Source organism: Scomber scombrus, chromosome 17 (genome assembly GCF_963691925.1).
Source record: "Scomber scombrus chromosome 17, fScoSco1.1, whole genome shotgun sequence".
NCBI classification, from domain to species: Eukaryota; Metazoa; Chordata; class Actinopteri; order Scombriformes; family Scombridae; genus Scomber; species Scomber scombrus.
The window spans coordinates 7,644,929-7,672,044 of NC_084986.1; the positions used below are offsets into that span (position 1 = coordinate 7,644,929).

The 27,116-nt window shown below is 39.6% G+C and overlaps 3 protein-coding genes across 4 annotated transcripts; all 3 read left to right on the forward strand.

Moving 5' to 3' along the window:
- Positions 1 to 5,984: 5,984 nt before the first annotated feature.
- On the forward strand, positions 5,985 to 8,296 carry LOC133998093 (alpha-1-antitrypsin homolog). The gene is made up of 4 exons (XM_062437839.1): positions 5,985 to 6,635; positions 6,790 to 7,060; positions 7,331 to 7,478; positions 7,649 to 8,296. The coding sequence occupies exons 1-4, from the start codon at positions 6,020 to 6,022 to the stop codon at positions 7,838 to 7,840; spliced, it is 1,227 nt and encodes a 408-aa protein (XP_062293823.1). The 5' UTR covers positions 5,985 to 6,019; the 3' UTR covers positions 7,841 to 8,296.
- Positions 8,297 to 8,978: 682 nt separating this feature from the next.
- Positions 8,979 to 9,361, forward strand: LOC133998045 (alpha-1-antiproteinase-like). The gene has a single exon (XM_062437785.1). It carries the CDS (start codon positions 8,999 to 9,001, stop codon positions 9,359 to 9,361), a length of 363 nt encoding a protein of 120 aa, XP_062293769.1. The 5' UTR covers positions 8,979 to 8,998.
- Positions 9,362 to 11,136: 1,775 nt separating this feature from the next.
- LOC133997808 (alpha-1-antitrypsin homolog) lies at positions 11,137 to 13,993 on the forward strand. 2 transcript variants are annotated; one of them, XM_062437519.1, is made up of 5 exons: positions 11,137 to 11,927; positions 11,966 to 12,110; positions 12,224 to 12,435; positions 12,701 to 12,843; positions 13,475 to 13,993. In XM_062437519.1, exons 3-5 carry the CDS (start codon positions 12,325 to 12,327, stop codon positions 13,494 to 13,496), a joined length of 276 nt encoding a protein of 91 aa, XP_062293503.1. In that variant the 5' UTR covers positions 11,137 to 11,927; positions 11,966 to 12,110; positions 12,224 to 12,324; the 3' UTR covers positions 13,497 to 13,993. The 2 variants fall into 2 exon arrangements, with proteins under 2 accessions (XP_062293503.1, XP_062293502.1); XM_062437518.1 differs by lacking the exons at positions 12,224 to 12,435; positions 12,701 to 12,843; positions 13,475 to 13,993 and having other exon boundaries at positions 11,966 to 12,211.
- The last annotated feature ends 13,123 nt before the right edge of the window (positions 13,994 to 27,116 follow it).

A 27,116-nucleotide genomic window follows, 5' to 3' on the forward strand; every position in this document is an offset into this window, starting at 1 on the left:
TGTGCAACTATATGCTATAAATAAAAAGCCACATACTTCTTCTGTGTGATATATCTTCTGGTCCTTTTCACAAGATAGAATCGCGCCTATGAAAACTGCATCTAGAGGCAGCTTATGTTTTGCACATAGACTTTGTAAGATAAGATCAATTTTTTACAGTGTACACTCTGAAACTAGACCAAAATGTAAGTATGCATAAGTTGCATAAGTGTTCAAAATCCATGTTGACCAAAATGTCATTAAAGGGGGATTTGCGTATGCTTTGTCCTCACTATCTACTAAATGCACATACGCATTCATCAATTTTCTAAGAAACTAAAAAACATGGTGCCAGTGTTTGCTTGGATCTCTGCCCAGGGGTCAAAAGCTCAGCCTTGGAGATCGATATACTTTCAACACCACCACCACCCCCGCATCGAGCCACAAGAACAACACTTCCAAAGCTGGAGTTTGGCCTGCCTCATGTGAGTTCAACCTGCAGCGTCTCTGAATCAGGCCAAGCCGGGATGGCAAGAGAAGACGCGATGATGTCTGTTGTGTATAGTTTTACTTGGGTAATAGCGCTAGCAGTGCTTACAGGCCTGTCAGCAGATGGGTCGGTCTTATCAAAGCCTGAGAAACTCTTCAGCAGGGCTGTGAGAAGGGAACGAGAAATCAAGCAGGAGCAGCACCTCAACATATCTGCCTTAAACACAGCCTTGGCCTTTGAAACCTACCGTGACCTGGCCACAAAAACCACTACTGTGCCTGGTGTCCAGCAACAGCACAACATCCTGTTCTCGCCCATGGGCCTAGCATCAGCTCTGGCCCTGCTGTCCCAAATCTCTGGATCGGAGAGTCGGAGCCAGGCCCTGGAGGCCCTGGGGCTAGCAGCCAACTCTACAGAGCAAAGCGTTGAGGCCACCATATCTGCTCTCGCTGATCTGCAACAGAGCCTCATGCTGCAGGAAGGAGGGGGTGGAGATGGGGTTCAAAGGGCAGGGTCTGTGGCTGGAGCCAAGACAGAAGCTGGGATTGGGTCCACAGCAGGGGGGGGTGCTGGAAACAACGCTAGTGTAGATAATGGGGCAAAGGGTAGGAATGGAACTGGTTTCGGTTCTGAGGCAAAGGGTCATACTGGAAGTAAGGGTGGGGTCCAGGCTGGGGGCCAGTTAAGGGTGTGGAGCAGCCTACATGTTGATGGAAAACCTTCACTAGACTATGATAGTTTTCTATCCAGGCCTCAGCACACCGAACTCTCCGCATTCAACATCAGCTTTGAGCCCTTGATGAAAGACTTGCAAAGCTCTGACAAACTTACACTCAACAATTATGTATATTTCAAAGGTAGCTTCTTGTTACATGGCTGATGAAAGTTAATGTTTTGTACATGTATATTATATTTTCAACACAGGTCTGGGAAATATTCCTGTACATTAAGAGTATCATCCTTTAGACAGATGAATCACCTCATTGCTTTGCAAAAGAGAAATGTACGACTTCAGAAACATGTTTAAGTGGAACCTTGAATGAAAATGAATCTCAGCTAAATTAGGAAAAGTTTCGTCAGTACACTTGCAATATGTGCTCAATGTGCATCAATACCACCCACTGCATAGCATTATGAATACCTGCTTTTTCATCAGTCGTTTTTCATAAAGAGTTTTTTTTTTTTATTATAGGTGTGCAACCTCTATCTTTGCCTATTTATTTTCATATTTTATCCGTAACCTGTTCCCTCTGTTAATGACATAAATCAGGTCGTCAACCATTTGAGCGGCGCCACACAGTGCCACGGAGCTTCCAGCTGAATGCTACGACCAACGTGGAGGTTGACATGATGTTCAGGGACTACTCGTCTGAAGTGATGATGCTGTATGACACCAACTGCTCAGCCACAGTGGTGCAGCTGGCCTTTTCAGAACGACTGGCCGCACTGCTACTTCTTCCTAAAGCCGAGCTGCAGCCCCTGGAGGACTGCCTCTCTGACAGCCGCATGAACTTTTGGCTCAGCAACCTGAAGCCGGGGTAGGTGGTGGAGTCCAAATGGTTGAATGGGAACAAACTGTAAACTATATCAAGCTAGATGTTTACTCCAATGTTTTTCTGACTTGTTGCATGGACTTTTTTTGTAATCTGCTTCCAGATTAAGCAAATATGACCCAATTTCACTCGTGCCATTTTGCATCCTTATTTGAATTGCAGCAAATTCTTTCTGAAGTGAATGCAGAAACTTAAAGATGAGACCAGGAGGAAAGCAGGATGGATTGGTTTGAAAGGCAGAAAATAATTGCTTGGGTTCACCCCAATTTCAAACAATTACACCCAGGTGTCTTGGTATTTTTCCTAAGGTAATTGACCATCTTAGATGTTTTGTGTTAGCTGCCTCTTCATTTAACTTGCTTATGATGCTATTCTTCTTGACAGATCATTGATGCTACTGCAGACTCAGACTGACATGTTGGTAGATTTATTGCAAATTTAGATTTTGGACCTTAGTATTTCTAAAACCCTGCGTATGGCCCTGGTCTTACTGACCTTTAGTGGTATTTAGCCATGCTCATAGCGCTGGTTTTACCAGACTTCAAAATACATCTATATAATATTCATGCAATTGAGGTAAATTACATTACATTTGTAGGTCTAGTGGCACCTTAATTGCTTTAGTGATAACATTTAAATTGAATTAGAAATTTAATTCCATGGCATTGCTTTTTAGGAACAGTGCCCCAATGGCCCCAATGGCCCCAATAGCCCCAATGGCTCTGGATAATCAGTTTTCATTGGACTACATTGAACTACTTTCTTATATGGAAATAGTACTTATGATAACTGTCAAAATACTGTTTCTGCAGCAAGACATTAATGTTGAACTTTTTGTAATTTGGGTGAACCAACCATTAAACAACACAAAGGTAGTATTTAATGCAGGGCTGTTTATTTTTTGTGGTTTGTATAAGGTCAGGGTTTAGGTGAAGCCTACATGATGGTTTGAATCTGTGTACACGTGCATGAGTATGTTAATCCAAAGGTTAGCATGTACAGTATACCATATGGGTTTGAGTGTGCTCATGTCCAGTATATGTCCCCCAAAAAGTGTGTTTACTTATCTAAGAATGTATATTGATCCATGCCATGGCACACAGTAGCACCCTCTCTCTGGTCCCCTGCAATCATTTGCTTTCTGTTGTTTAAAGATGAATGACGCTCAGTAGATTTGAAGCCAGCCATAATTATTGCTCTGTATACATCAGTGAACGAAAGGCTGCAGTATGGGTCCCACAAGTTGTAACAAGACAGCTTAGAGCAAATCCATTAACACATTGATTGTTATTTTCACAGGGGGGCAGAAATCCTTTTCCCCAAGTTCCAACTAAGGAAATCCTACAGTTTAAAAAGCCTCCTGAGGACATCTGGAGTGTCATCCATTTTCTCCAACTCAGCCGACTTCTCAAAAATATCACAGAAGACGCTGAAATTCATCAAGGTCAAGAAAGAACCAACATATCCAATTTTTCCCTGTCAGAATGGAATATAATAATAAAAAATCATCTAAAGAACTTATTACACATCATAGAAATTCACTTTCATGTGCAAAATACATATGAACCACACTTTCTCATCTCTCTCTTTAATGTGCATACTCATTCTCTACATTCTTTATACAGTATCTCTGTACACTCACTACTCTTGTTACTGTGTCATTACACTCAGGCTCCTCATGAGGTTCTGCTGGAGGTGGAAGAGACCAAGTCATCTGATGGGGGGAGCCGTGACACCTCCCTGGAGTTCTTTGTCGCCCCGAGAATCACCTTTGACAGACCATTCATGCTCATAATCTATGACAATCTCACGGGCCTTGTTCTGCTCATAGGGAGAGTTCTTGATCCTACAGATGTTTAGATGAGTGAACATCACACCCCTCCTTTTGTCCTTTGTTCTTCTGCTATTGAAACATTCATTTGCATTACATACAACTTTTCATGATTGTATGGCATATCTTTTTGAAAATTTCACTGAAGTTGCAGAGTGCGGTGTGTTTTACCTCCAATTCTCCAGACATTACAAGATGATTTAGTGTTTTTTCTCCATTTTCACAAAATGATGAAAATGAACAACATTTAAATGGCAGCCTGTGATTGAATCTCAGCTATTCTCCCTAAAAAAATAAAACCCTTTTCTTCCATTACAAAAGCCTTTTCTTTTCTTTTTTGTCATTTTCTCACTCTGAAACCCATTTCCTCCTGGAACATCTTGTTATTGTCTCAAACACTTATCGGGAATTGCCTTGCAAGAACATCTAGGCTTACTCGCCATCATGAAAAGAAAACTCTCATTAAAACTGTGGTAAATTTTCACACAGCAGCAGGGTTTCATATTTTCATGTCATCGGTGTATCTTTACCTCAACATCAGACAGCCCTGTCGACATGTCACAGTGATATTTAGCTTACTGAGGAGATGATGCATAGAGGATAGTTTGATGAAAGGGACAACACATCCTTCACAGAAATGTCAGCCTATTTATCAAGAATAGCTTGAATGACTCCAGGTTTGTGAGCCAAAAGGAAGAGGGTCCCCAGAGAATTGCATCATCCTTCTAACCCTTAAGAACGTGAGACTGTAAAAACCAACAATCCAACAAACCCACCCACTTCAAGCCACGAATGGTTGTGTGTTTGTGTGGAGGTGATAATTCAAACACTGTATATGAAGATGGACATCACCCTTTGGTTTGCTTTGGAGCCGGTTGAAGCCGAGAGTTGCAGCTTATGGTTGTCGATCGCAGCTGTCAGTCAACGCCAACACAGCAGACATCAAAGTTACTACATGTCTTCAAACATTACAAATGGGACAATAATTTCCAAAATGACCACCAGCGCACTTATCAATCAATCAATTAAACTTTAATTTATATAGCACCTTTCATACAGGCTAGTTTAGTTCAAAGTGCTTCACAAGCTGATTGACAAGCTGATAATAAGATAGAACAAGTGACAACATAAAGAAAAAGAATAAAAACAAAGAACAAATTAAAAAAACTAAAATGCAATGTATGCAAGAGAAAATAAGAATGATAAAAATTTTGAGAACATTTAAAAAAAAATAAGATAAAATGAAAAATAAAATAAAAATAGCTAAAAATAATTAAATATGTAAAATAAGAGAGAATAAGAGAAAATGTTTATTAAAAGTTACCAAAAAATCTAGATTATAATAGATTCAAAAGACTAAAGAAAAGTTAAATTAAATAAAAGAAATGAAGTTTAATAAAAGATTAACTAAAACTAGGTTAAAAAGAGATTAAAAGACAAAAAAACAGACAAAATGAAAATGAGTTTAAAACACAGCTAAAGCAAATTTGACCTCTGTTAAAATTAAAGGAAGTGACATATGGGGAGAACTGTTGTACAATTTATATGATCTCAAGTGAAAACCAGAATATTACACTTTGCAATGATTCTTTTCATGTTTCCCCATATATCAGTGATTTCTAGTGTATCATTTGATCACTGTGATCATGAAGGCATCTGATGCAATACATTACAAAGAAAACCACCACTGGCTCTTTAACCGTGTTGTGCTGAGTGAGTTGTGTTGCATCAGTGAAGACAGTCCTGCCAGATACAGTATCTCTTAGCACAGGACAGAGAATAGGGGCTGCCCTTGGTTAATTTTTGACCAACCGGTCAGCTGACTCTGGGAGCTCCTGTATATAATGGGGAACATTTCTGTCTATTTCTCTGCAGCAAAGAGGAAATAAAAGGTAAGCATGGAACTTAATGAAATATCCTGATGTTTTTATATATCTTTATTATTCTTTGAATAACTTAAAGTTATTGGTAAAAGTTTTTTGTAAGTGACAAACTATATGGTCAAGTGTAAAGTTGCCATTTAAAGGCAAAATCGTATCAGTGTGTTTATTTTAAGGTATTGAGCCATCAGCCAGTGTCAATTTGTCCTTCCATTAAAAACATATATATTATTTAATATTTTATCAAACTAACCTCCTCCACATTTCTCCTATACAGGCTCTAAAGATGCGTGGTATCTTTGCTATCTGTGCGCTGCTGCTGGCTGCAGCCTGGGCAGACCACCACGGAGACCACCACGGACACCACCACCACCACCACCCAGATGAAGAAATGAGCTGCCATATGCTATCCCCTCCCAATGCTGACTTTGGCTTCGCTCTCTACAAACATCTGGATGCCAAAGCTGCTGCTGGAAAGAACATCTTCTTCTCACCACTCGGCATCTCCACTGCCCTGTCCATGCTGTCTTCAGGGGCTCGTGGTGAAACCCACAAACAGCTGTTCTCCACTTTGGGCTACAGCACCTTCGAACAGAATCAGGTCGACGACGCATACAAGCATCTTTTCCACATGCTTAGCCACAGCCAGGCGAATCAGCAGCTGGATGTCGGCAACGGCATTGCTCTGCGTAATCTATTCAGTCCTCTGGCCAAGTTCTTAGCAGATGTCAAAGAGCACTACTCTGGCGATATCTTCAACGTTGACTTCACCAAACCCTCTGAGGCTGCAGATCATATCAACAGATTCATTGCCGGTAAAACCCAGGACAAGATCACAGATCAGGTGAAGGACCTGGACGCTGATATGGCCATGGTACTGATCAACTATGTCTACTTCAGAGGTAGGACACATGTACACATAGAAACTCTAAAAGAGATAAACCAGCCTGTATGATATTTTAAAAACATACTGGAACATTTTAAAACACAAGTAACCACTATCATTTAATTTGATCTTTACTGCTCTCTCCTTCCCTCCTCCACCGCCTCATACAGGAGAGTGGGAGAAACCCTTCGATGGTAATCACACACACAAGGCAGAGTTCAGTGTGGACGAGAACACCAAGGTTCAGGTGGACATGATGAGGAGGACTGGCCGCTACGACTTCTACGAGGACCCCGACAACTTCACCACAGTCATCATGCTGCCTTACAAGAGCAACACCTCCATGATGATCGTGCTGCCTGATGAAGGCAAGATGAAGGCGGTAGAGGGATCCATCAACAAGGACCACATCAGGCACTGGCATGACTCACTGTACAGGAGGTAACGGAGGAATTTGTTTTCTTTTAAATCCTTGTCTTCATGTTTGCAGATACATATGTGTCATAGATAAAGTGATAGTGTAATCATCATGTGAATGTCTAGACATATGCAATGAGTAACCTGAATGACCTAATCATTGAGAAAATGTTGAATAGGTAAGATGTATTTGATTTGCTTAAACTGACCATAATTAGTATAGTTCAAGTTAAGTAAATAAGCAGTAAACCGACTGCATGTTGCACTGATTCTGACACAAGGGATTTTTTTCAGTTCTGTGGAGCTGTCCCTGCCGAAATTTTCCATCTCAGCTAAGGCCTCCCTGGATGACACCCTGAGAGAAATGGGCGTGACTGACGTTTTTGGAGACAATGCTGACCTATCCGGCATATCTGATGAGATCAAGCTCAAAGTTTCAAAGGTAGGATGAGCGAATGTGACTTTTTATGTTTGTCACAGGGATTTAAAGAATTAAAGGGCTGTACCCTGTACCCTGTAGAATATTAACAAACACATACAGAAGAGTAAATCCTCCTGAGAGCCTTTCCTAGCAGATTAGACACTAACAACCTCCTCCTGGATCCTCCACAGGTGTCCCACCAGGCCGTGCTGAGCGTGGATGAGAAAGGAACAGAGGCAGCAGCCGTAACCACTCTCGAGGTCATGCCCATGAGTATGCCTGAATCCATGACACTCAATAGACCCTTCTTAGTCTTCATCCTGGAGCACTCCACCAGGAGTATCCTCTTTATGGGCAAGATCAGCGACCCCACAGCCAAATAAAGGGACCTGTTAGGAGAACGGGTGTTAGATTTGTTATATTTTCACACAGCAGTAGGGTTTAGTAGCTTTGGGACTTGAGCTCATTTTTACTTCAGCATTTGGCAGCCCTGTGGAGATGTCACAGTGATATTAAGAGCATTGGGGAAATGATGAATAGAGGATAGTTTGATGAATAAGACAACAGATCTATCACCAAGTAACAGAAATGTTCGTCTATTAATCTTCTTGCATTCCTTCAGCATGACGCATTTATTACCATCAGTCATCTGAAACTGGCGAGGTGTCTAAATGGCTACATACTACATCACTGTATATTGTATCCAGCTGTCTGTTGTATATGATAAGATTAATAAAAATGTGTCACTTTAAACATCTGTTAACACACTGAACCAACGGTGGTGTACTATTGCTGTTTCAGTAAGAAATTAAATAAAGGCTTGTCATGAATAACTGGAATTTTGTGTTCACCCGTGAATCATTATTACAACCAAAATCATAAAAAGATCTTTAGTTCACTGATCTAATTATCTTGAGTAGGGGCTTCATGATTTAAATGACCAATTAATTTGAAGTGATTCAAATATTTTTAACATGGAAATGAGTTGAAATGAGAATTTTGAATGAATCATATTTTCCACCAAGGCAAATGCATATACAGTATATTTGATTTATGTAAGTGTGTGATGGTAATTGTGAGCTTATATACATTACAAAACACACACATATATTTATAACACAAATTCATAGAACAAAAAAAAAATTGGCCTGGGTGAGGGACAGAAAAAAGAGGCTGGATTTTGTACATTTTTAACAGATCTATCAGCTGACCCTTGGATATACTGCATATAATGGTCCTGTTTCTGCCAAACTGCTGCAAAGAGGACATTAATTGTAAGCATGTCTCTTCACTCAAGAGACTCTATGCTGAATGATTTATACCACTTTTGAGGTATTTGAATTTAGAAGTCAAGCTTTGAAAATATGGTGACAAAATGTATGATATAATGGAAGTGCAATGATATCCTTAGTGAGCCCTGTTTAAAACACTTTGAGCCGTTTGTTGCGGCCAAAGATGTGCGGTTTCTTTGCTCGTTGTGCACTCGCTGCACTGCTGCTGACTACAGCTGAGCAGACCACCACCACAGCCATGAGGGAGATATGAGCTGCCATAATCTGTCCCCTCCTAATGCTGACTTTGTATTTGCTGTCTACAAAAGTCTGGATGCCAAAGCTGCTGCTGGAAAGAACATCTTCTCACTGCTGGGCATCTCCACGGCCCTGTCCATGCTGTCTGCAGGGGCCCCTGGTGAAACCCACAGCCAGCTGTTTTCCAGTTTGGGTTACAGCATCTTCAAGAAGACTCAGGTCATTGAAGCGTACTTCTCCACATGCTTGGAGAAGGAGAAACAGCAGCTGGATGTCAGGAGCAGTGTGACTCTGCGCTCTGGCTTCACATCACTGGAAAAATTCCTGAAGGATGGCAAACAGTGTTCAGATCAAAGATGTGTTGAAGGACCTTGATCCTTCAATGGCCATCCTTTCTCAGTTATGGGGATTTATTTCATGCTAAAATTCTTTGGCATATCTAATGAGGTCAAGGTCCTTTTCTCTAAGGTAGGATCGGAAAATTTGGCCTGTTAAGTTGTAAAAATGCTTCAATAGAATGTGCTTGTCTGATGGACGACCAGCATCTGAATCCCCTACTCCCACACCCTTTGAATATAGTAATGAATATCTGTCTGACAAGCTTGCCGCTTTACAAAGGGATTAGTCAGGTATGCGTGGGTGAGACGGTAGACAGGGTTTGAATTTTTCTCTTAAGCTCTCTTTTTAATTTTTAACACTATGTACATCATAGTGTCAACACTATAAACACATTTTAAGGAAAGACTGTTGGAAAAAGTGTGACCTTCAGCCCATTTGAACAGCTATTGCTACCCGCCCTCTCAATGATGAAAGGCATTTCACCCAGCATCTAGATGTGGAAATTCGTAGCAGTTATATACATTTGCAGTTTTGGTCATACTTTGGAGCAACCTACACTGTCGGGTTTGTTATGAATAGGAATAAGCCTTTCTTCACCACATCTATGCATTAAAATGACTATTAGTTCAGAAATAACTACAGAATGGTGACATATTCACAAATATCAGCAGTAGATGCTAAGAAGGGAGACAACAAGTAGACACTAACTGTTTCCTCTTGGTTCATTCACCTGCTGCATTTCACTGCTCTATGCTGAGAGTGGATGAGATAGGAACCGAGCCTGAAATTGTGAATCTCAACAGATCCTTCTTGGTCTTTCTTTCTTGGTCATCCTGAAGCACTACACCAGGACTGGCATCTTCATGGGCAAGACCAACAACCCCACAGCCATTTAAAGGCACATGCTAATGACACGAGTGTTAAATATTTGAATTGCAGTGTAAAAAAAATTATGAGAGAGAGTAGCCGCACCAAAAATGAGCGCCTGAATGCATCTCAAACTTGGAATATTTTTCCGAATAACTCCTCAGAAAGGACTCCCTTCATGAGCTGGTGTTATAGTGGCGCAACCAACATTTGTGGCATTTTCTCCTAGTTATAACTATGGAAATGTCTATCATCAGACTTCTTCTGGCAGAAATACTGCCTGGGAGAGCCAGATTAGCTGAGAGAGCTTGGTCTGCTGCGCCCAGTGGGCCCGAAGGAGGCTACCGCCTTTCCTGGAGCTGCACTGTAGAGGAAACATTGAAAGCGAAGGATGGCAAGCTAGGCTAACTGCTAACCCATTCAAACCAGCAGGTTTAACAATCATGTTGGCTAATGTTCATTCTCTGGACAACAAAATTGATTATATAACCTCGCCCCATCAGTGTGGGTCACTCGTTGACATGCACCCTCTCTCTAAATGCACTTCAATGCATCCATCTGTTCGTCCATCTCTATTTATATATCAGTACTGGAAAAGCTGAAATACTCAATACATTTAGAAGTCTGGAATTGAAGGAATTGCTTCATATTTCCGTCAAAGGCATCCTGATTCCTGCTGAATTATTCGGTTTTGTATAATTATGTGATGATTACTGTAAGCTTGTATGTTTATAACCTTTATACATTTTTTTAAACCCATGTTGTGTTGAGTGAGTTGTGTTGCACTAGTAAAAACAGTTTTGCCAGAAATCTATTGGCACAGGACAGAAAAAGAGGCTGGTCCTTGTTAATTTTTAATAGCCCTGTCAGCTGACTCTTGGATGTATTGAATATAATGGTGGAGTTTCTGCCAAACTGCTGCAAAGAAGACATCACCGGTAAGAATGGCTTTCATTAAAATATGCTTTACATAAATATATCCTATTTTTTATATTTGAATAGTCAATTTTGACGGCTTAAACCTAGAGTAAAATGTAAAATTAGTTTAGTTTAGATGGTTTTAAAATGTGTGGACAAAATATATACCTGTATGGAAGTGCAAAGCTGTTAGAGGTAATGTGATGTGATGTTTTAAAGGTATTGCAATTAGCTAATGTACTTTTTTTATTCTTTTCATGTATAATGTTAGATAAAATGTTCCATCAATTGAAATACAAGATCTTGTCAGTTTTTTCTTTAACTGTCATAGTTAAAAGGTTTATAATGTAATACTACTTTGACCTATTGTGGTTAAGCCCAACTAAAAACTAAACTTGTATTGACAGATTTATATTATTTTTAAGATTTGTGGTTCCTAGTTGTGCATTCACAGCACTGCTGCTGGCTGCAGCCTGGGCAGACCACCACCACCACCACTACCACAGCCAAGAGGGAGAGATGAGCTGCCATAAGCTGTTCCCTCACAATACTGACTTTGCCTTTGTTCTCTAAAAAAGTGTGAATGCCAAAGCTGCTGCTGGAAAGAACATCTTCTACTCACTGCTGAGCTCCACCACCACCATGTCCATGCTGTCTAGAGGGGTCTGTGGTGAAACCCATAGCCAGCTGTTCTCTAGCTTGGACTACAGCATCTTCAACCAGACTCAGGTCTACGAAGCATACAAGCATCTTTTCCTCATGCTGGGCCACAGCCAGGAGAGTCAACAGCTGGATGTCGGCAACGGCATGGCTCTGTGTTTGCCTCACTGGAGAAAATCCTGAATGTCATAAAAGTACTCAATGTTGACTTCACCAAACCTATTGAGGCTGCAGCTGAGATCAAGCTGACACACATTGCTGATAAAACTCAGGGCAGGATCAAAGATGTAGTGAATGACCTGGATGCTGATGTAGCCGATCAACTCTTTCTACTTTAGCAGTAAGAAGTTCAAATCCATGTGTTGTTGTGTAGTTTAACAACAGGTACAAACATGTCAAATATACTAGTTTCAATTACGTTTTAACACTTCTCCATTGCCTCATACAACACAGTGGGAGATCCTCTTCAACCTTGCCCAGACACACATTCAGACTTCCATGTGGATGAGACCAACGAGTTAAGGTGGACGTGATGAAGAGGATGCTGAATCATCATGCTGGCCTATAAGGGCGGCACCTTCATGATCACCGTCCTGCCTGATGAGGGCAAGATGAAGGAGGTGGGGGGGCTACATCATCAGCTGGCAAGACTCATTCTCCACGAGGTAAGAGAGGAAATCAGATTTATGTTTGAATCCTCATTTAATGATAATCATTACATAATCATATAATAATTTGAAAGGGATTTCTTGGTGTTTAAGAGACAGCACAATTGGATTGGATGGTATGAATGGATGATGGATTGAGTGGATTAGATGTGCATTTACTTAAATCAAAACTAATGTGTTTAATGGTGTGCACAGCTTAACTTGATTTGACAAGCTGTAATTTTAGCTTTAACTCTCACTGGTGATGTCCTGCGTTTCTCAGGTACGTGGATCTGTCCCTGCTAATAATGTATCATCCCTGCAGAGGCCTCATTGGAAGAAATGGATCACTGGGACTACTGTTACTTTTGAGAACAGCGCTGATTTCTCTGGCATATCTCATGAGGTCGATATCAAAGTCTCAAGGTTAGAATTGGAAAAATTGTCTTAGATGTTCAACAAGACTTTACAATGCTTACTCCACCACATGAGCAGTAGGAGTGGAGCTTAATCTGAAAACAGTATTTGGAAAATCACAAATAGTGTGATTTAAGAATATTTATTTCGTACAAATTAAAAAATATATACTTTGTTTTTGGAAAGAGAAAAAGGCTTGTCAAAGACCAGCTTGCAGGTTGGGACTTGCCTTCTCTCTGCTCTGCTGTGTGTCTCTCTGAATCAAGAATGTATGAATAACTGCAGGTCTGTGTGTTTGATGGAGCTGATGTTTGGTGAAGTGGTCAGCACAGTCACCTGTGGTGTGGGAATCCTCCTTTGCAAAATTCTTTATTGAAGAACACTTATTTTAATATTTTAATATACTAAAATTATATATGTAATAAAAACAAAACGTGCATTGTTACACTTATTTCCACTTTTATTCAAGTACAAGTAGAAATGAGCAGTAGTTCAAGTGGTAGAGACAACTGAAAAATATAAACGTGTTTACATAGAGCCCAAAACGATACTAAAAAAGACCTTTAAGCTTCGGCAGCTTTCCTAGACATGCACAGTGTTCAAACTAGACTCTGAATGCCTCTTCCTTTTCCCTCCACAGGCATCTCACAATGCTCTGCTGAGCGAGGATGAAAAAGGAACAAAGGCAGCAGCCAATACCACCGTCACGATCGTGCCCGACGGTCTGCCTGAATTCATCAAACTCAACAGACCCTTCTTGGTCTTCAAAATGGAGAAGTCGACCTGCAGGATCCTCTTCAAGGGCTAAATCAACAATCCCAAAGCCATGCAGAGAAATGTGCTAGGATGATAAGAATTGTGATCGTACGACATCATTAGGATCTTTTCATGATCAGAGTCATTGAATCTTTACATCATACTGATATTGTAGCTGGAAATGTGCTTCTACATTTGTATGTGTCTTTGCACATACACTGTTTGTGTGTGTGTGTGTGTGTGTGTGTGTATGTGTGTCTGTGTGTGTGTCATTTTAACTTAAATTTAAATATTCCTTCTTTTCTCCTTTAGATTTGAGCTCCCTCTATTTGAGCTCCATTCAGGCAGTGTAGCAGATATTTCCTTGTATACCTGTACAATGACAATAAACTATTCTATTTTATTCTATTCTTGCAGGGGAATTTTCGCTGGTTTCAGAATATAAATGATTTTTTACAAAAATGACATAAAAAGATATTTTTTAAGGAAATGAGAAGCTTTTGAATGGTTCTTCATGTAAACATGTACTCACTTTAAAAAGATTATACAAGGTTCGACATTTCTTATATTGTGCTTGTCGGACTATTACTTTCTCAAATCTCAACTTTCCCAACCAGTGTTACTTCAGGGATACCATACCTATATTTGGTCATAAATGATAAATTAGTTGTAATCCTGTCTTAACCGCACTGTAATTTTGATAAATCCAATGATGTGGGAAGCTGGGAGAAAACATTCTGCAGTATCTTTTATTGAGTCTCAGCAGCTTAACAGCAAACATTGTATTCGACTGATGATACAGCAGAGAGGATGTGTAACCTGATGGCCATCAGCCTGACACAGCTCATCGCCCTTCGACCTGTTAACTAAGGAGTTGCAGTTTGAGTGTTTACACAATCAGTACACATACACTTTGTCTCCCCTCTCAACATCCACACATGTCCACACACACTAACTTCTACCAAGGACATGTGTAAGAAATAAAGAAAAAAAGAAAATCTGTATCATAAAGTTGAATGGGCACTTTAGATTTGTTGAAACACTTCCAATTTGTCCAGTCTGCTCAATATAAACAGGTACTGCTGTAATGTACTGTAGTGACCCATATGACATTTTCAAGAACTATAGTGGTAATTTTTTAGTTTCCTGACTGAAATAATGTATCATACTTGACATTTTTGTGAACGAACATCTGTCTGCCTTAGTTAGAATTAGTCTACCGTCAGAATAATTTAAACAAGTGTGCACTGCATTACCCATTAACCAAAGTAATAATTATAACATTTACCACATGTTAACCTGTGATGTGTAACGTCACAAAGTTGTTTTTGTTTTTTGTCTTTCTTGTTTGTTTTTTTAATCACCAACTGGTAATCATACCACACATACATCAGTGGAAAGCAATACCTGGAATGGAAAAAAACAAACCTCCCCCTGGTTATTGATTTGATAAATGCACACCCACTAGCAAGAGCCCTTTAACATGCATGCAGAGGAAGTAAGAGATGTTTGACCAGACAGAAAGAGAAACAACTCAGCCTACAGGAGAACATGCTGTCCTCAAATACCCTCTCCTGTTTTCATGAAATCATGATGCTTCTGGACTCACTGTGACCTTCGACCAGGCCGGTAGACAGAATTAATTGAACGTGGCGGGGATTCAGTTTTCACAGGTGGGTTGGACTTTAAACATCTACAAATGTCTACTTTTACAGGGTGAAAATGCCAATATCACTACTTGACAATAGAACCCCCATATTAGGATAATGATAATGATTAACAACCCTGTGCTTTGATACAAAAACTCCTTACAAATACAAAAAAGGGTTCACTCATTGTCTGCGTCAGAGCACATCACAGCATATTTTTATTACAAACTTGATGAACAAAAACAAAAATGTTGCTGATGCAAAAGCTGATTAAATTCACCACAATATAACAAGTCAGAGTTTGAATAATGGGTTTTTAATCTATCTGCATGAGCATTTTTGGCCTTATTCCACAGTTCAGTGAACTCTGCCTTACAGCGTAGTTTCTTAACGCACTCTGCAACACTTCTACAGTTTATTAAACAACTGAACTCACTATTAGAAAAAGCTTCAGGTGAGGCGTCTAAAGGAGCCATCTTATACTGAACATAAAAACAGCCTTTCACTACCCTAAAACTTCAGACTTTTTTCATTGGATCTTGTCTAATAGAGTATAAGAAGGAGGAATTTTTAGGACACTATGTAATACACATACAATTTTACATTTTACATTAAAGCTCAAAAGATAAAATCACAACTTTGGAGCTATTTTTTCATTCATTGTTCAATAAACATATCTTAAACATTACATTATTTTGATATTATTTATTATCTGTCTCACTTTTTAGAGAGAGCAAAAGAATGAGGACTGTGACACTTGTGGAAACTAATAATATTCAAACACCTATTACAGTTCTGGCTCGCATGCTTTTCTGTCAACGTTACGCAACTTAAATCACAAGCAGTGTCAACATCAATGCAAACTTTCCTTTCACTACCTTTTATTTGTTTACCGGTGTAGCCTGTGTTTGTGTAACCTAATATTCTCATGCAAACACGTTCTGGCTAGCCTTCTTTTGTTTGGTTAGAATTAAGTTTGTTATCTGAGCTCAGTACCCAGAATTCACTGTATCTCCACGAGCTGACTCTCACAGTGTGCCATTATCTCAGGCCAAACCCTGTGTGATAATGCTATCGACCAACAGGCTAACGTATAGGGGTGCTGCCCCCACCAAAAGGTTTGCAAGAGCGGCTGCACCATGCCCCTGTCCAGCGTCATGCAGGACTTCCATCTTACGTGCGTAGCTTTCATGGTCACTAAACACATCCAAGCTTTGCTGAGAGTGCAGTGGCCAACAATCATGTCATACTAACATGCTGATGTTTACATATTATACTCCTTTGTGATGATATAACTGATATGTCATACAAGGAGCTGGAAAAGTTAAATTAAATAAATCCAAATCTCCGCTTTTTGGATTCAGATCCAAACACTTAAGCCTGTCATGGCAGGGTGTCCTAACAATAATAATAATAATAATTCCCATTACACCAGGTTTGATGAGTTTCATTTCTAAAAAATGGAGTGAGGCAAGTGTTTCTGCGTCTCTTCAGATACATGAGCATGGTTATATCAGCACTGGTTGAAACCCACCTTGAACATTGCTCTGTTTGCACATCAGAGCTCTTCCAGGGGTTGCATGTAAACGCAACTCAAACATGCTGAGTCGTAGCTCTTTGTGGGATGTGTACTCAAAATACTAAAAGTCACACAGACAAATATTGTATTTAAGAAGGGTCAGATAATGTTAAATCTCATTACCAACAACACTTTTAAAACTGTAGGGTAGCTTATGTTGATCTAAAACAGTGGTTATCAACTTTTTTGTTATGTGAGTCCTCTTCACAATCTGTGAATTATGAACAGTTCAACCAAAGAGTGTTTATTTCTCAGTTTGAATTATTTTTGTATTATATTTTTGTTATAACCTGATGTTAATCAGTTATTTTGTATTTTTGTCCCTCATTTAAAATATGTGAATTGTGCATCATTTCTATTCATTTGGGTCAAGTTGCATCTAAAAGATTTGTCAAGTATTATCCGTATATTACTCTGTTTAAATAGTGATTTAAAAATGTACAGTTAAAATGTATAAGTTACTTTTAAAAATGGTTCAGTTCATTACCAAAAGAAAAGCATAACAGTCATTTTCATTTATTTTGGAGAATTAATGACCCGGATGTTTTGTCTTCCGGTTGACCTCTGGGTGTTCACGTGAGAATACGAGGGAAAAAAACAGAAAAAAGAAAAAGGACAATAGACTAGAGAAGAGCTGCCCTCATGGGAGAGTCCTTGCAGACGTCTTCGTTTATTGTGTTTTTCATGTTGGACTGTGTAAATCTTGCTGCTGAAGAAAAGCTCGGAGGTGACTTTACCAGAGTTGGGACTGTTTATTAATAACGTGTTTTTTTATGCTACTGAGAGCGTTGAGCTAGCAACGTTAGCCTAGCGCGCTAGTTAGCCACGTTAGCTCATCACAGCTGCCGCCGTCGAGGGAGAGCGGTCGGACATCTTCACCTGCACAGACGAGAGTAGGAGACTGGTCGGGAGGAGCTGCAGCGGCCGTCGCGGATGCAACTACTGAGCCAGGCCTGACGGGGAGGATTTTCGCGGAGGTGGTAGGAGTTGTTTCATCTCTTCTAATGGAGGTAAACATTACTGCGTCCTGTTTCTTCATGAGCTCCAACGTAAAGCGCGCCAACGAACTAATGCAAGCTTGCTAAAAGACCACATAATAAACACACAGTGCACTCAAGTTGTTTAAACTAGCAGACTGAGAAAATAAAATCCAGGGTCAATTTTATTTTGGGGTTTTCCTATTTTATTTTTCATACAATGTAATGTATTTTCTGATGTGGAAGATTTATTGCTTCATTTAATACAAAACTGAGGGACTGAGAAACCGTGTTGTGCTTTCATTTGTTAAATCATACAGTGAGTATCTGAGTAGGTTAATGAATACATTTTTGTAGTAATTTTATTTGGTTGTCAAAGCCAGGGTTATTCCCTCAGCCTCTCATTGGGTATTATAAAAGAGTGAGAATCATTGTTTACCCTAGACATGTTAACTATACAATGAGATGTCCCGTTCACCACATTTGATTATTGGAGATGAAATGAGGTTAATGCTATAATAAGTATATTTGAAAGCGTTCCTCATATCACGAGCCGGTGGCAAGGGGTTACATTTTTTTGTATATTTTAGTCATGCAGTGACCCCTTAGACTGGAGGGGTGCTGGCCTCCAGGTTGGGAACCACTGATCTAACAGATTTTGTTCACATAACTGTGCTTCACCTTCATTGTTGCATTATAACATGTTTCCAATGGCATCATCTCCAACCAGTGTTTTCCAACTACAGAAAAAATATATTACATAGCAATTACCCAACAAATGTTCAAAATGCCTTTTTGGACAAGCTTCAATGTGTCCATGTAATGTACTGAACTGAATTCTATCCAAAACAATTGACATGCAAATGTATTGTTCATCAATATGCAGCAATCTCCATATTTCAGCCATCCTTTTGTTGAACCTCACATTAGGGGAGGGGATTTGCAACCCTTTAAAAGCGCTAAACAGTCTAATTGTGTTCATCCTTACTTACTGAAGGACAGCAAAGAGGAAAAGCTGGACTGTTTAAATGAGCATGTTTGGCCTCATGTTTATATTTTAAGGCTTTTAGGCTTGTTCAGATGCAAAATATCCCAAATTATGGGATGAGAAAAATGGAAATTTATACAAATACCCTCAGCACCAGATTTATAACCCCAAAGAACAGACTGACCACCTCGGCAGGCTTGTTACCATCTTACTTCTTAAACAGCATAAGATGGAAAGTTGAGACCTTAATTGGTGTGATTTATGTTATAAAACATCCCCCAGTCTTATATCATTCATATTTTCTGCATACTGCAAATTAAAAATGTTTTAAAACTACAAACTGTAACATCCCATAAAAAATGTTGATAAAGTAGTTAATTTGTCCGTGCTTTACAGGCTTGATGTCATGGTTACCAACTGTCTTCTGTTGTGTTTAAATGTGTCTTCAAAGAAAGAAAGCAGGTAGTGGCTTAAAAAAAGGAAAACATAATATGTAATAAGATTTAGTGGTAAGAATATTATTTTGTGAGAAAACTATTTAAAATATAATTAAAATCTTTTACCTTAAGTGTACTTCTGAACAAAAACAAAATGTTGGTTGGTTGTTGTTCAGCTGGCCTTGTTTGCAGTCAAAAGAGGGTTGCAGTGAGTTCAAAACAGGGCTGCTAGACTCGCTTCACACTGTTCATATCACACAAGCAAGCATTGACAAAAATGTATTTCCTGTTATCCTGACTGCCTTTCAGTTATTCAATTATCCTGCGGCGTATCAGGAAAACTATCTTCTCAGGTAAACCTGTATTCTTTTCACTGAATTAAAAGGTGCAGTGTGTAGAATTTAGTGGCCTGTAGCAGAAAGGACGCAGCAGAAATGGAATATAATATCCAATGTTATGTATATCAATTAGCATATAATCACCTCAAACTAAGGATTGTTGTGTTTTCATTACCTTAGGGTGAGCCCTTTATATCTACATAGTGAGCAGGTAATCTCCCATGGTGCCTACTATGCTTCTACAGTGGCCCGGACAAACAAAACACTGGCACTAGAAAGGATCTTTTGCGCTTGTTTGCGAGTTTTGCAGCCACTGTAGGTTCTCCTACACACTTGAAGGGTGGGAGGGTGAGGGGAGGTGTAGTCAGTTTATTGCAATTTGCAACTTCACTGCTAGATACCACTTAATGCATTAAGAAGGGTTGATTAATTCTGTCCGGGTTTTTTTTTTTACACAGAGCTTTCTCACATTAAAACCTTTTACAAGCCCTCATCAACACACAAATAATCCAAAAAAGCTAAAAGCTTAAAGTGAAATGTAGTATATTGTGTGATGACCCCTGTTGTCATCTGTGTCTCTCCTCTGCAGGTGACTAATTGCAGCAACTCGGTGTGCCTGAGCCCGGTGTACTGACGTTACTTAAACCACAGCTGTAGTCTATCTCACTCTCTGATAACATGCTGCTGCTGCTGATGCTTACAGCTCCCTGCATCTCCCAACAGACACCCATTTTCGTTTAGAAATGTTGTCCTAGATGTATAATGTTTAACTTTTTTGCACCTTAGAACACACAAATATATATCTTACACTCAAGTAGTCTATACACCACTGATGCTACTGACATTCACACAAATATAACAAATGGAGGCATCAGCACCCATTACTCTCTATAGACTGAGTTGAGTTATTTTATTTAAACACATATTCACACTCACACGCCTTATATACCTTGTTAAACTTATATATGGCTTTAATTTGGTTTAATTGGTTGAATAAACTTCTCTTTTGTTAAAAGTTACATGTGTTTCTCCTTTTTGTTGTGTCCACTTAAGGTCAATAAGGTCATAATAATTATAGTTAACAGTCTGATCTCATTCTTTATAGCTTAAACTGACATCAATTCCTTTATTTTTGTCATGCCGGCCAGGCTCAGGAGATAAAGCAGCATGTCTAGTAATCGGAAGGTTTCTGGTTCAAGCCTCAGCTCCTCCAGATAACATGTTGAAGTGTACTTTAGCAAAACCCTGAATCCCTAGCTGCTTCTGATGAGCAGGTTGTTGCCTTGCATGGCAGCCTTCGACATCAGTGTATGAATGTGTGTGTGTGTGTGATTGGGTGAATGTGAAGCAAACACTGTGAAGCCCTTTGGTTGGTAGAATAGAAAAGCACTATATAAATGCAGTCCATCTCATCCATGTCTAAGTGTGTATTTGTGATTTCTGACTAGCCTGAATCATCAGTGTCTTTTACTAAATCAATTAGGCTCCCCTCACTGGTGACAACATGTCTTTCAGCTCAGTGGAGACGGCACAGTGTGTTACTTCCATTTAAAAACTTCCTGTGTCGTCAATAGATGAACAGTCTCTTTATTGGGCCAGTTTTGTACCAAATTGAATCTAACAACTTGAACTACAAACAGCGAGCAGAAGGTGGTAAGAATCAACGCTGAACACAAAGTGATTTATTATTTTCACCACTATTTAAAACATGGTATATTGTAGTGGTAGCCGTAATTTTTCAGGCTGCTTAGGGCTGAAATAAATGAAAATGTAAATGGTAGGTTTTCTTAGACGAGATGTTAGCTTAGTTTACGTTGTAGGTTGAGGTGATGATGATTGCTTTAACCATTAGCTTGCTGGTTGTTGCTTTACCCCAGCTGTGTTTTCTGCAGTGAGTTTCTTGCTTATATAGCTATGCAGAATATTATGGTGAGTTTAAATTCGCAGGTAGAAAGATCTCAGTAAAGAGCTGACTTCATGTGGAACAGCGTCTTTATTGGTAGTAACAGACATATTGCCATCGCTGCAAAAGACCCATCCATGCCCTCATAATGCGGAGAGTATTAGTGCATGAGTGATGTTATCTGCACCAATTGTGCACACATCCCTCGCAGTCTAATCCCATTTATACACAATAGGTAATTGTATAACAATAGATAGTGTGCAAAAAGTGGAAACATAATGTGTTTCACATTGTTTTCTTTTAACACCAGTAGTAGTGTTGGAGCACACAGAATGACACTTTTGTCAATAAGTCTCTTGCCCCATTGCATGTTGGGAGGCTTCCTTAACGCCTCTATCTCCTGGGAAGTAATATAAAGTGGCTGGTGTTGTTATCAAGAAAACAGATGGCTTGTGTGTATCTGTGAATGTGCAGATGTTCAGTCATGAGTGCTGCATGTTAAGTATTGCTTTTTGCACATGAAGCACACATATTGCACATTCAATTTTTCTCTGGTTTGAAGCCACATGGTAAGTACTTTAAATGCAACTTATAGAAGTATTTTATAGGTCTAAGTCTGCACTGTAGTACCCCCACCCCCCACCTTGTTCTGAAAAACATCACAAACTCAAAATCATTTCTGAGCCTACGCACAAAGATGTGTTCATTAGTGTTACTCTCGATCTTACACTCCTGAAAATCTCTCAGATCTTTGCTTTGGTTATTATTCCTGCTTGAGGAAGATCAAATGCGTGGTGTGCATGCAAATTTAGACTTGATGTGACACATTGTGAAGTGGGCATCTATAATGCATGTGCCGTCAGGTTGAGGGTGTGCGAGTCCTAACGCCAGTTATTTTAGTCTGCCGCTCTCACATGACTCATTCTGTCGGAAGTGACGGGAGGAGAAACGGCATCTCGCTGCATTGAGACTGACTGACAGGCAAGGGCAGAGAAAAGACAAAGAAAACAAACTGATGAGAACCTGCTGTTCTCCAGTTTGTGGCGTCACACATTGTCACTGTTCAACACACGCATGGCATGCAGAACAGATATCACTAGAACCTAAAAGAGGAACTGCTTAAAAAATTCTGTTTGTTAGGATGCCAGCTGTCATATGGTGATCACACCTATTGCTTTTTTTCTGAATCATAGTGAAAAAAACCTTGACTTTGTTCTATTTTTTATTTGGTTGTCAACTGAAGTTACGTGAACTGAAGCGATTGTGGGGCTCAAAACAAATCTGATGTCAGTCCAAATAACTTTACTTAAAGGTGCTAAGATCAAGATTTTTATGCTGACAATGGATTAAATGAAAACATTTTTTGCTTAAAGTGACAAACCCACAAATAATTATCACTCAGCTCTGCAATTTACCATCAGTTCTATGTAGTGTTTTAGCATCTCCCAGCGGCTCGTTATTTTTTTGGCCTGCAACATTAGCGTTTGGTTCCCTGTCATTTCCAGTCACATCAGGAAACATTTGAACAGAACCGACTGTACACTACCTGCCAAGCACAAAGTGGCAGAAAGACAAAGTTAGCAACTAGCTGCTGAACACAGTGGAGCTTTTAGCAGAGAGTAATATTTCCTCTCAGGAATTGGAGGAAAAAATGAAAGGGAGAGTGAATATTAGACTTTTATTAATCAGGTGCACAGCATGTCAGACAGCATGGCAAAGTAAAATACGTTGTTTACCAGCTGGAGGTGTGCTGGTTATCTTGTACTCTACTTAATTTTCCAGTAAATTCTTCAAAATAAAAGTCTCCCATTATTTAGTAATATAAAACCTTTCAATCTGAAGCAGTAAAACACGAAATGTTAGGTTTGCATCAGCGGTAATTTAACAAGATTCTGATATGGTTGCCCCTCGCTAGACTTCTGGAAAGCTGGCCCATGAGAAAAGAGGGGGCTCATCAGCAGGTGGGGCGGGGGGCTTAAAGAGAGAGGAGCTAAAACTACCTGTTAAGAGACAGAGACTCAACTGAGTGGCTGTATAAAGGGCCAGTGAACTGATTGAACTGTGAATCATGCAAAGCTACTCTAGTGGATTCCCAGCTGGAAATGGGTCCTCTTTAATGATTACCTCACACACAGAGAGCCATGAACATGTGGAGATTTTTATTACAGTGATCAAAGTGTGATTTAATATTCCCAGCTCCAAGTATCTTTATTGTCATTGTATAAATTTACACAGTGACAAAATTAGAAATGAAATTTGTTTGCATAACAAAATAAACCGTTTTGATCTCACAAAAGGAAATAAAAGAACAGCTCCATAATATAGATCAGTTACTTTAAAAAAATAGAATACTATTTTCAGTATGAACATCTAAAATGCACAACATGAAGCACTGAAAAACAAACATAGAACAATAAATATTGTACAAATCATATTAAATAACAACCACAACATGTATTGAGACCCACAATATTACAAATAAGCAGTGTTTGGCAGTGTATTATACTTAATAACATGCAATGAGTTTACTTTTTCAGTAGCAAGTAGTGTACAGGATATCAATCTAAGATTCAGTAATTACAGCAGCATTACTAGCCTCAATAATGCTATGCCATTTCAAGATTTTGGGGGGTGCTAGTGTGCTGATCTACTAGATATGTGATGGCTGGTTGATATCAGGAGCTGGAATTGTTGAGAGGCTGCCGCCCTCTACCAAAAGAGAAGAATGTAGCTAACACCAAAGTTCAATTTACATGTTGTGTGATCTTAGTTGGATTTCTTATGTTTATTCACAGGTTAGCCTACATTCAGGAATCACCTAATTTTGTTAAGAGATGGAGGATATGTGAAATGCACACAAACATACCTTAAACTTCACACTTTCACTGTGAAGATGGGACTTCTAAGGTGCTGTGTGCAGTCAGCTGGGCTGATGTTAGCTGTTGATGGTGAGCACATTTCTATTTCTACACATGCTGTAAATAGAATATATGATCTGTGGGTTTAGAAACTTTTTGAGTTCTTTAAAGTTACCTTTGATGGAAGTGAGCTAGTGGTAAAAGTAAAAAGTATCGTAATAATTAATTATAGTAATTGTAATTACTTGTTAAATGAATAATATGTAATCATTGTAATGTAACTTCCCAACACTGCTAATGAGTGACACAAATGAGAAAGATTCAATACAGTAAATATATAAAACATTTTGCACTTTAGAAATGTTCTGTGTCTATGCACTTAAATTATTAAAGTCTCCCTCCACTCAAAAATGTATTTTGAATTTTGTTTGAGCTTCACTGTGCAGAATGTATGTGCAGAGTTTGACACAAGAAGACAGCTTTCACATTCATCTGCTGAAGGGGGAACATTTCTCTTTGCTCACCTTAAAGCAGAATTTAAGATGTATACATACAGGCATTATGTTGTGGTTTGGATGCAAATCGTGGTCCCGTATGCAACTTATTGTGAGTGAGATGTGGATACTTGCACCTGCCTGGACATCTTGTGTCTAGTAGTTTTGAAATGAATAGTATTTGCATGTTCATAGATTCTGGATTTTTCTGTGAGGGTTAAGATGATGATATTATTATTCAAAGCTGAGTATTTTTTAAAATATGTTTTCAAGCATTTAAGAATGGGATGTTCAAGTGCACAGATGCAGGCACATTAGCAGTCACACAAGCATGTGTTTATAGTGTAAAAAAACTCAGCAGGATACACATTAACACACACATACACCAGTAGGTGGCACTGTTGTGTCACGAGAACAGGGCAGGGTCCATGCACCTTGCCATTGTTCACTTTGTGCTCCACTCATTTGAGTTTGTAATTTAGACAAAAATTAAAGAACAACCACTCCTCCATTTATTGGTCTGCTTTACACATCAAAGTCAAATGTGTTGAATGCTTGGAAGGTCATGGAAAGCCTCTCCCTCCTATCATCTGTTATCATCTGTGTGCTGGCTGTGCCACAGTCTCAGCCATAGAAAGCACATTAAAGGGGGGATCTACCCCAAAAAAAGAGCAGCTTTTTTTCTTCTTCACTTGGACAGTGTAAACAGTCACAACAAAGCAAGAGCCAAAGCTTTAATCTGTCTCTGTAGATGAAAAACTGAGGGCTTCTATCACAGATTAGCACATCATTTATTTTTTGCAAAACCAGTGAGAAACGGTTGTTTATTTACACTAACCAAGAATTAAGATCCGAGATCATAGCAGGGATAGTTACAAATTCTGTTTTGGGGTGTATTTCTCATTAAGAGGTGCCCCAGGAGCGGACACTAAAATGTCTCTTCACGCACGTTTTGGCATTAAGAACAAAACAAGAGGTTCCCCGTTACACAAGTGTGAACAGTAAGATCCACTGAGTATACACCACACAAGTGTCACGAATGTCTGGGTGTAACCTCGTTAAATGTGCATCAAAGCCAACAAAGAAGAAGAGGCAGGAGCCAGGTTGACAGAAGGAGGCTGCTCCTGCATCAAAAACAAACAACAAGGAAACTGATAATGTTTATTATTTATGTCTGCCTTGCCACAGAAAGTAGACACATTTTATGTTGAGGCCTCTGTGGCAGAAAGAGGATAAACTATACAAGAGAGTGAACTAAAAATGTTTGTATCCACACCACATTTGGTTGTGATGTCTTATTACAGTAACTTGTGCTGACAGTCCAAAGTACATCACTCACTAACAGCGCTGACCTGTGCCCACGCACACACACAAACACACACGTACGCTCTGTTACTTCGTGTAAAGCAGTCCTGAGTCCCGCCACGATGTGTTTGAACGTGTTGTTTGACGCCATGACCCTAAAATCTAAGTATGTCTTTGCTGTTGACAAATGGGATTAGACATTGTGCGTTGCAATGGAGAACCCACTGTGTTGGAGGGTTGACTGCCTCTGTATCCCAGTGTACTGTATCAATCCAGGTCAGTGGTAAGACAGCAGCTGCGTTTCATTATTATTCCCCTGTCATATCACATCAGCCCTACAGAATCACACCACTCTCCTCTGGTTCCTGATACATGTGCTGACTGTTTTTTTTACACCTGCAGCTCTAAGGGGTGTGGCAGCGTGTGGCTGATCCATCACATCTAATGCGTGGTGAAATTGCTGCTGGCCTATTAGGGACATCCATGGACATGCACGCACACACACACACGCAAGCACATGCACATGCACATGTACAAACAGGCACAGCGCTTCACCACCTACGACCTGTCTGATAGAGGCAATCAGTAAAGACTTACAGGATCATAAAAGATACACTGCAGGTGTTGACATAAGCAGCACAAATAAACTTTCCCTCCCTGGGGTGCTGTCATGTGCATCGATGCGACTGAAGAACTGAGACTTTCCTGTTTACTGAGCCGTGTGGGTTCGGGAATATTATCAAGTAGTAATGAAAACAGTAGTGCGTTAGGAGCGCTGGGCACTGGAATGGAATACCGAGAGAAAATGGCTGCGATCCAACTAAAATACTGTTAAAAACACAGAAAACAGCGGGACACAGTGTGGATGAAAATCAGGGTGTTGAGATGTCGACCCAAACAGGAACAAATCAGGAAGTATCATCTAATTAATAGTTAACAAGTATTTGAACTAAATCAAGAACTATGTTATACAGTCAACTTCATTAGGGTACATCTGT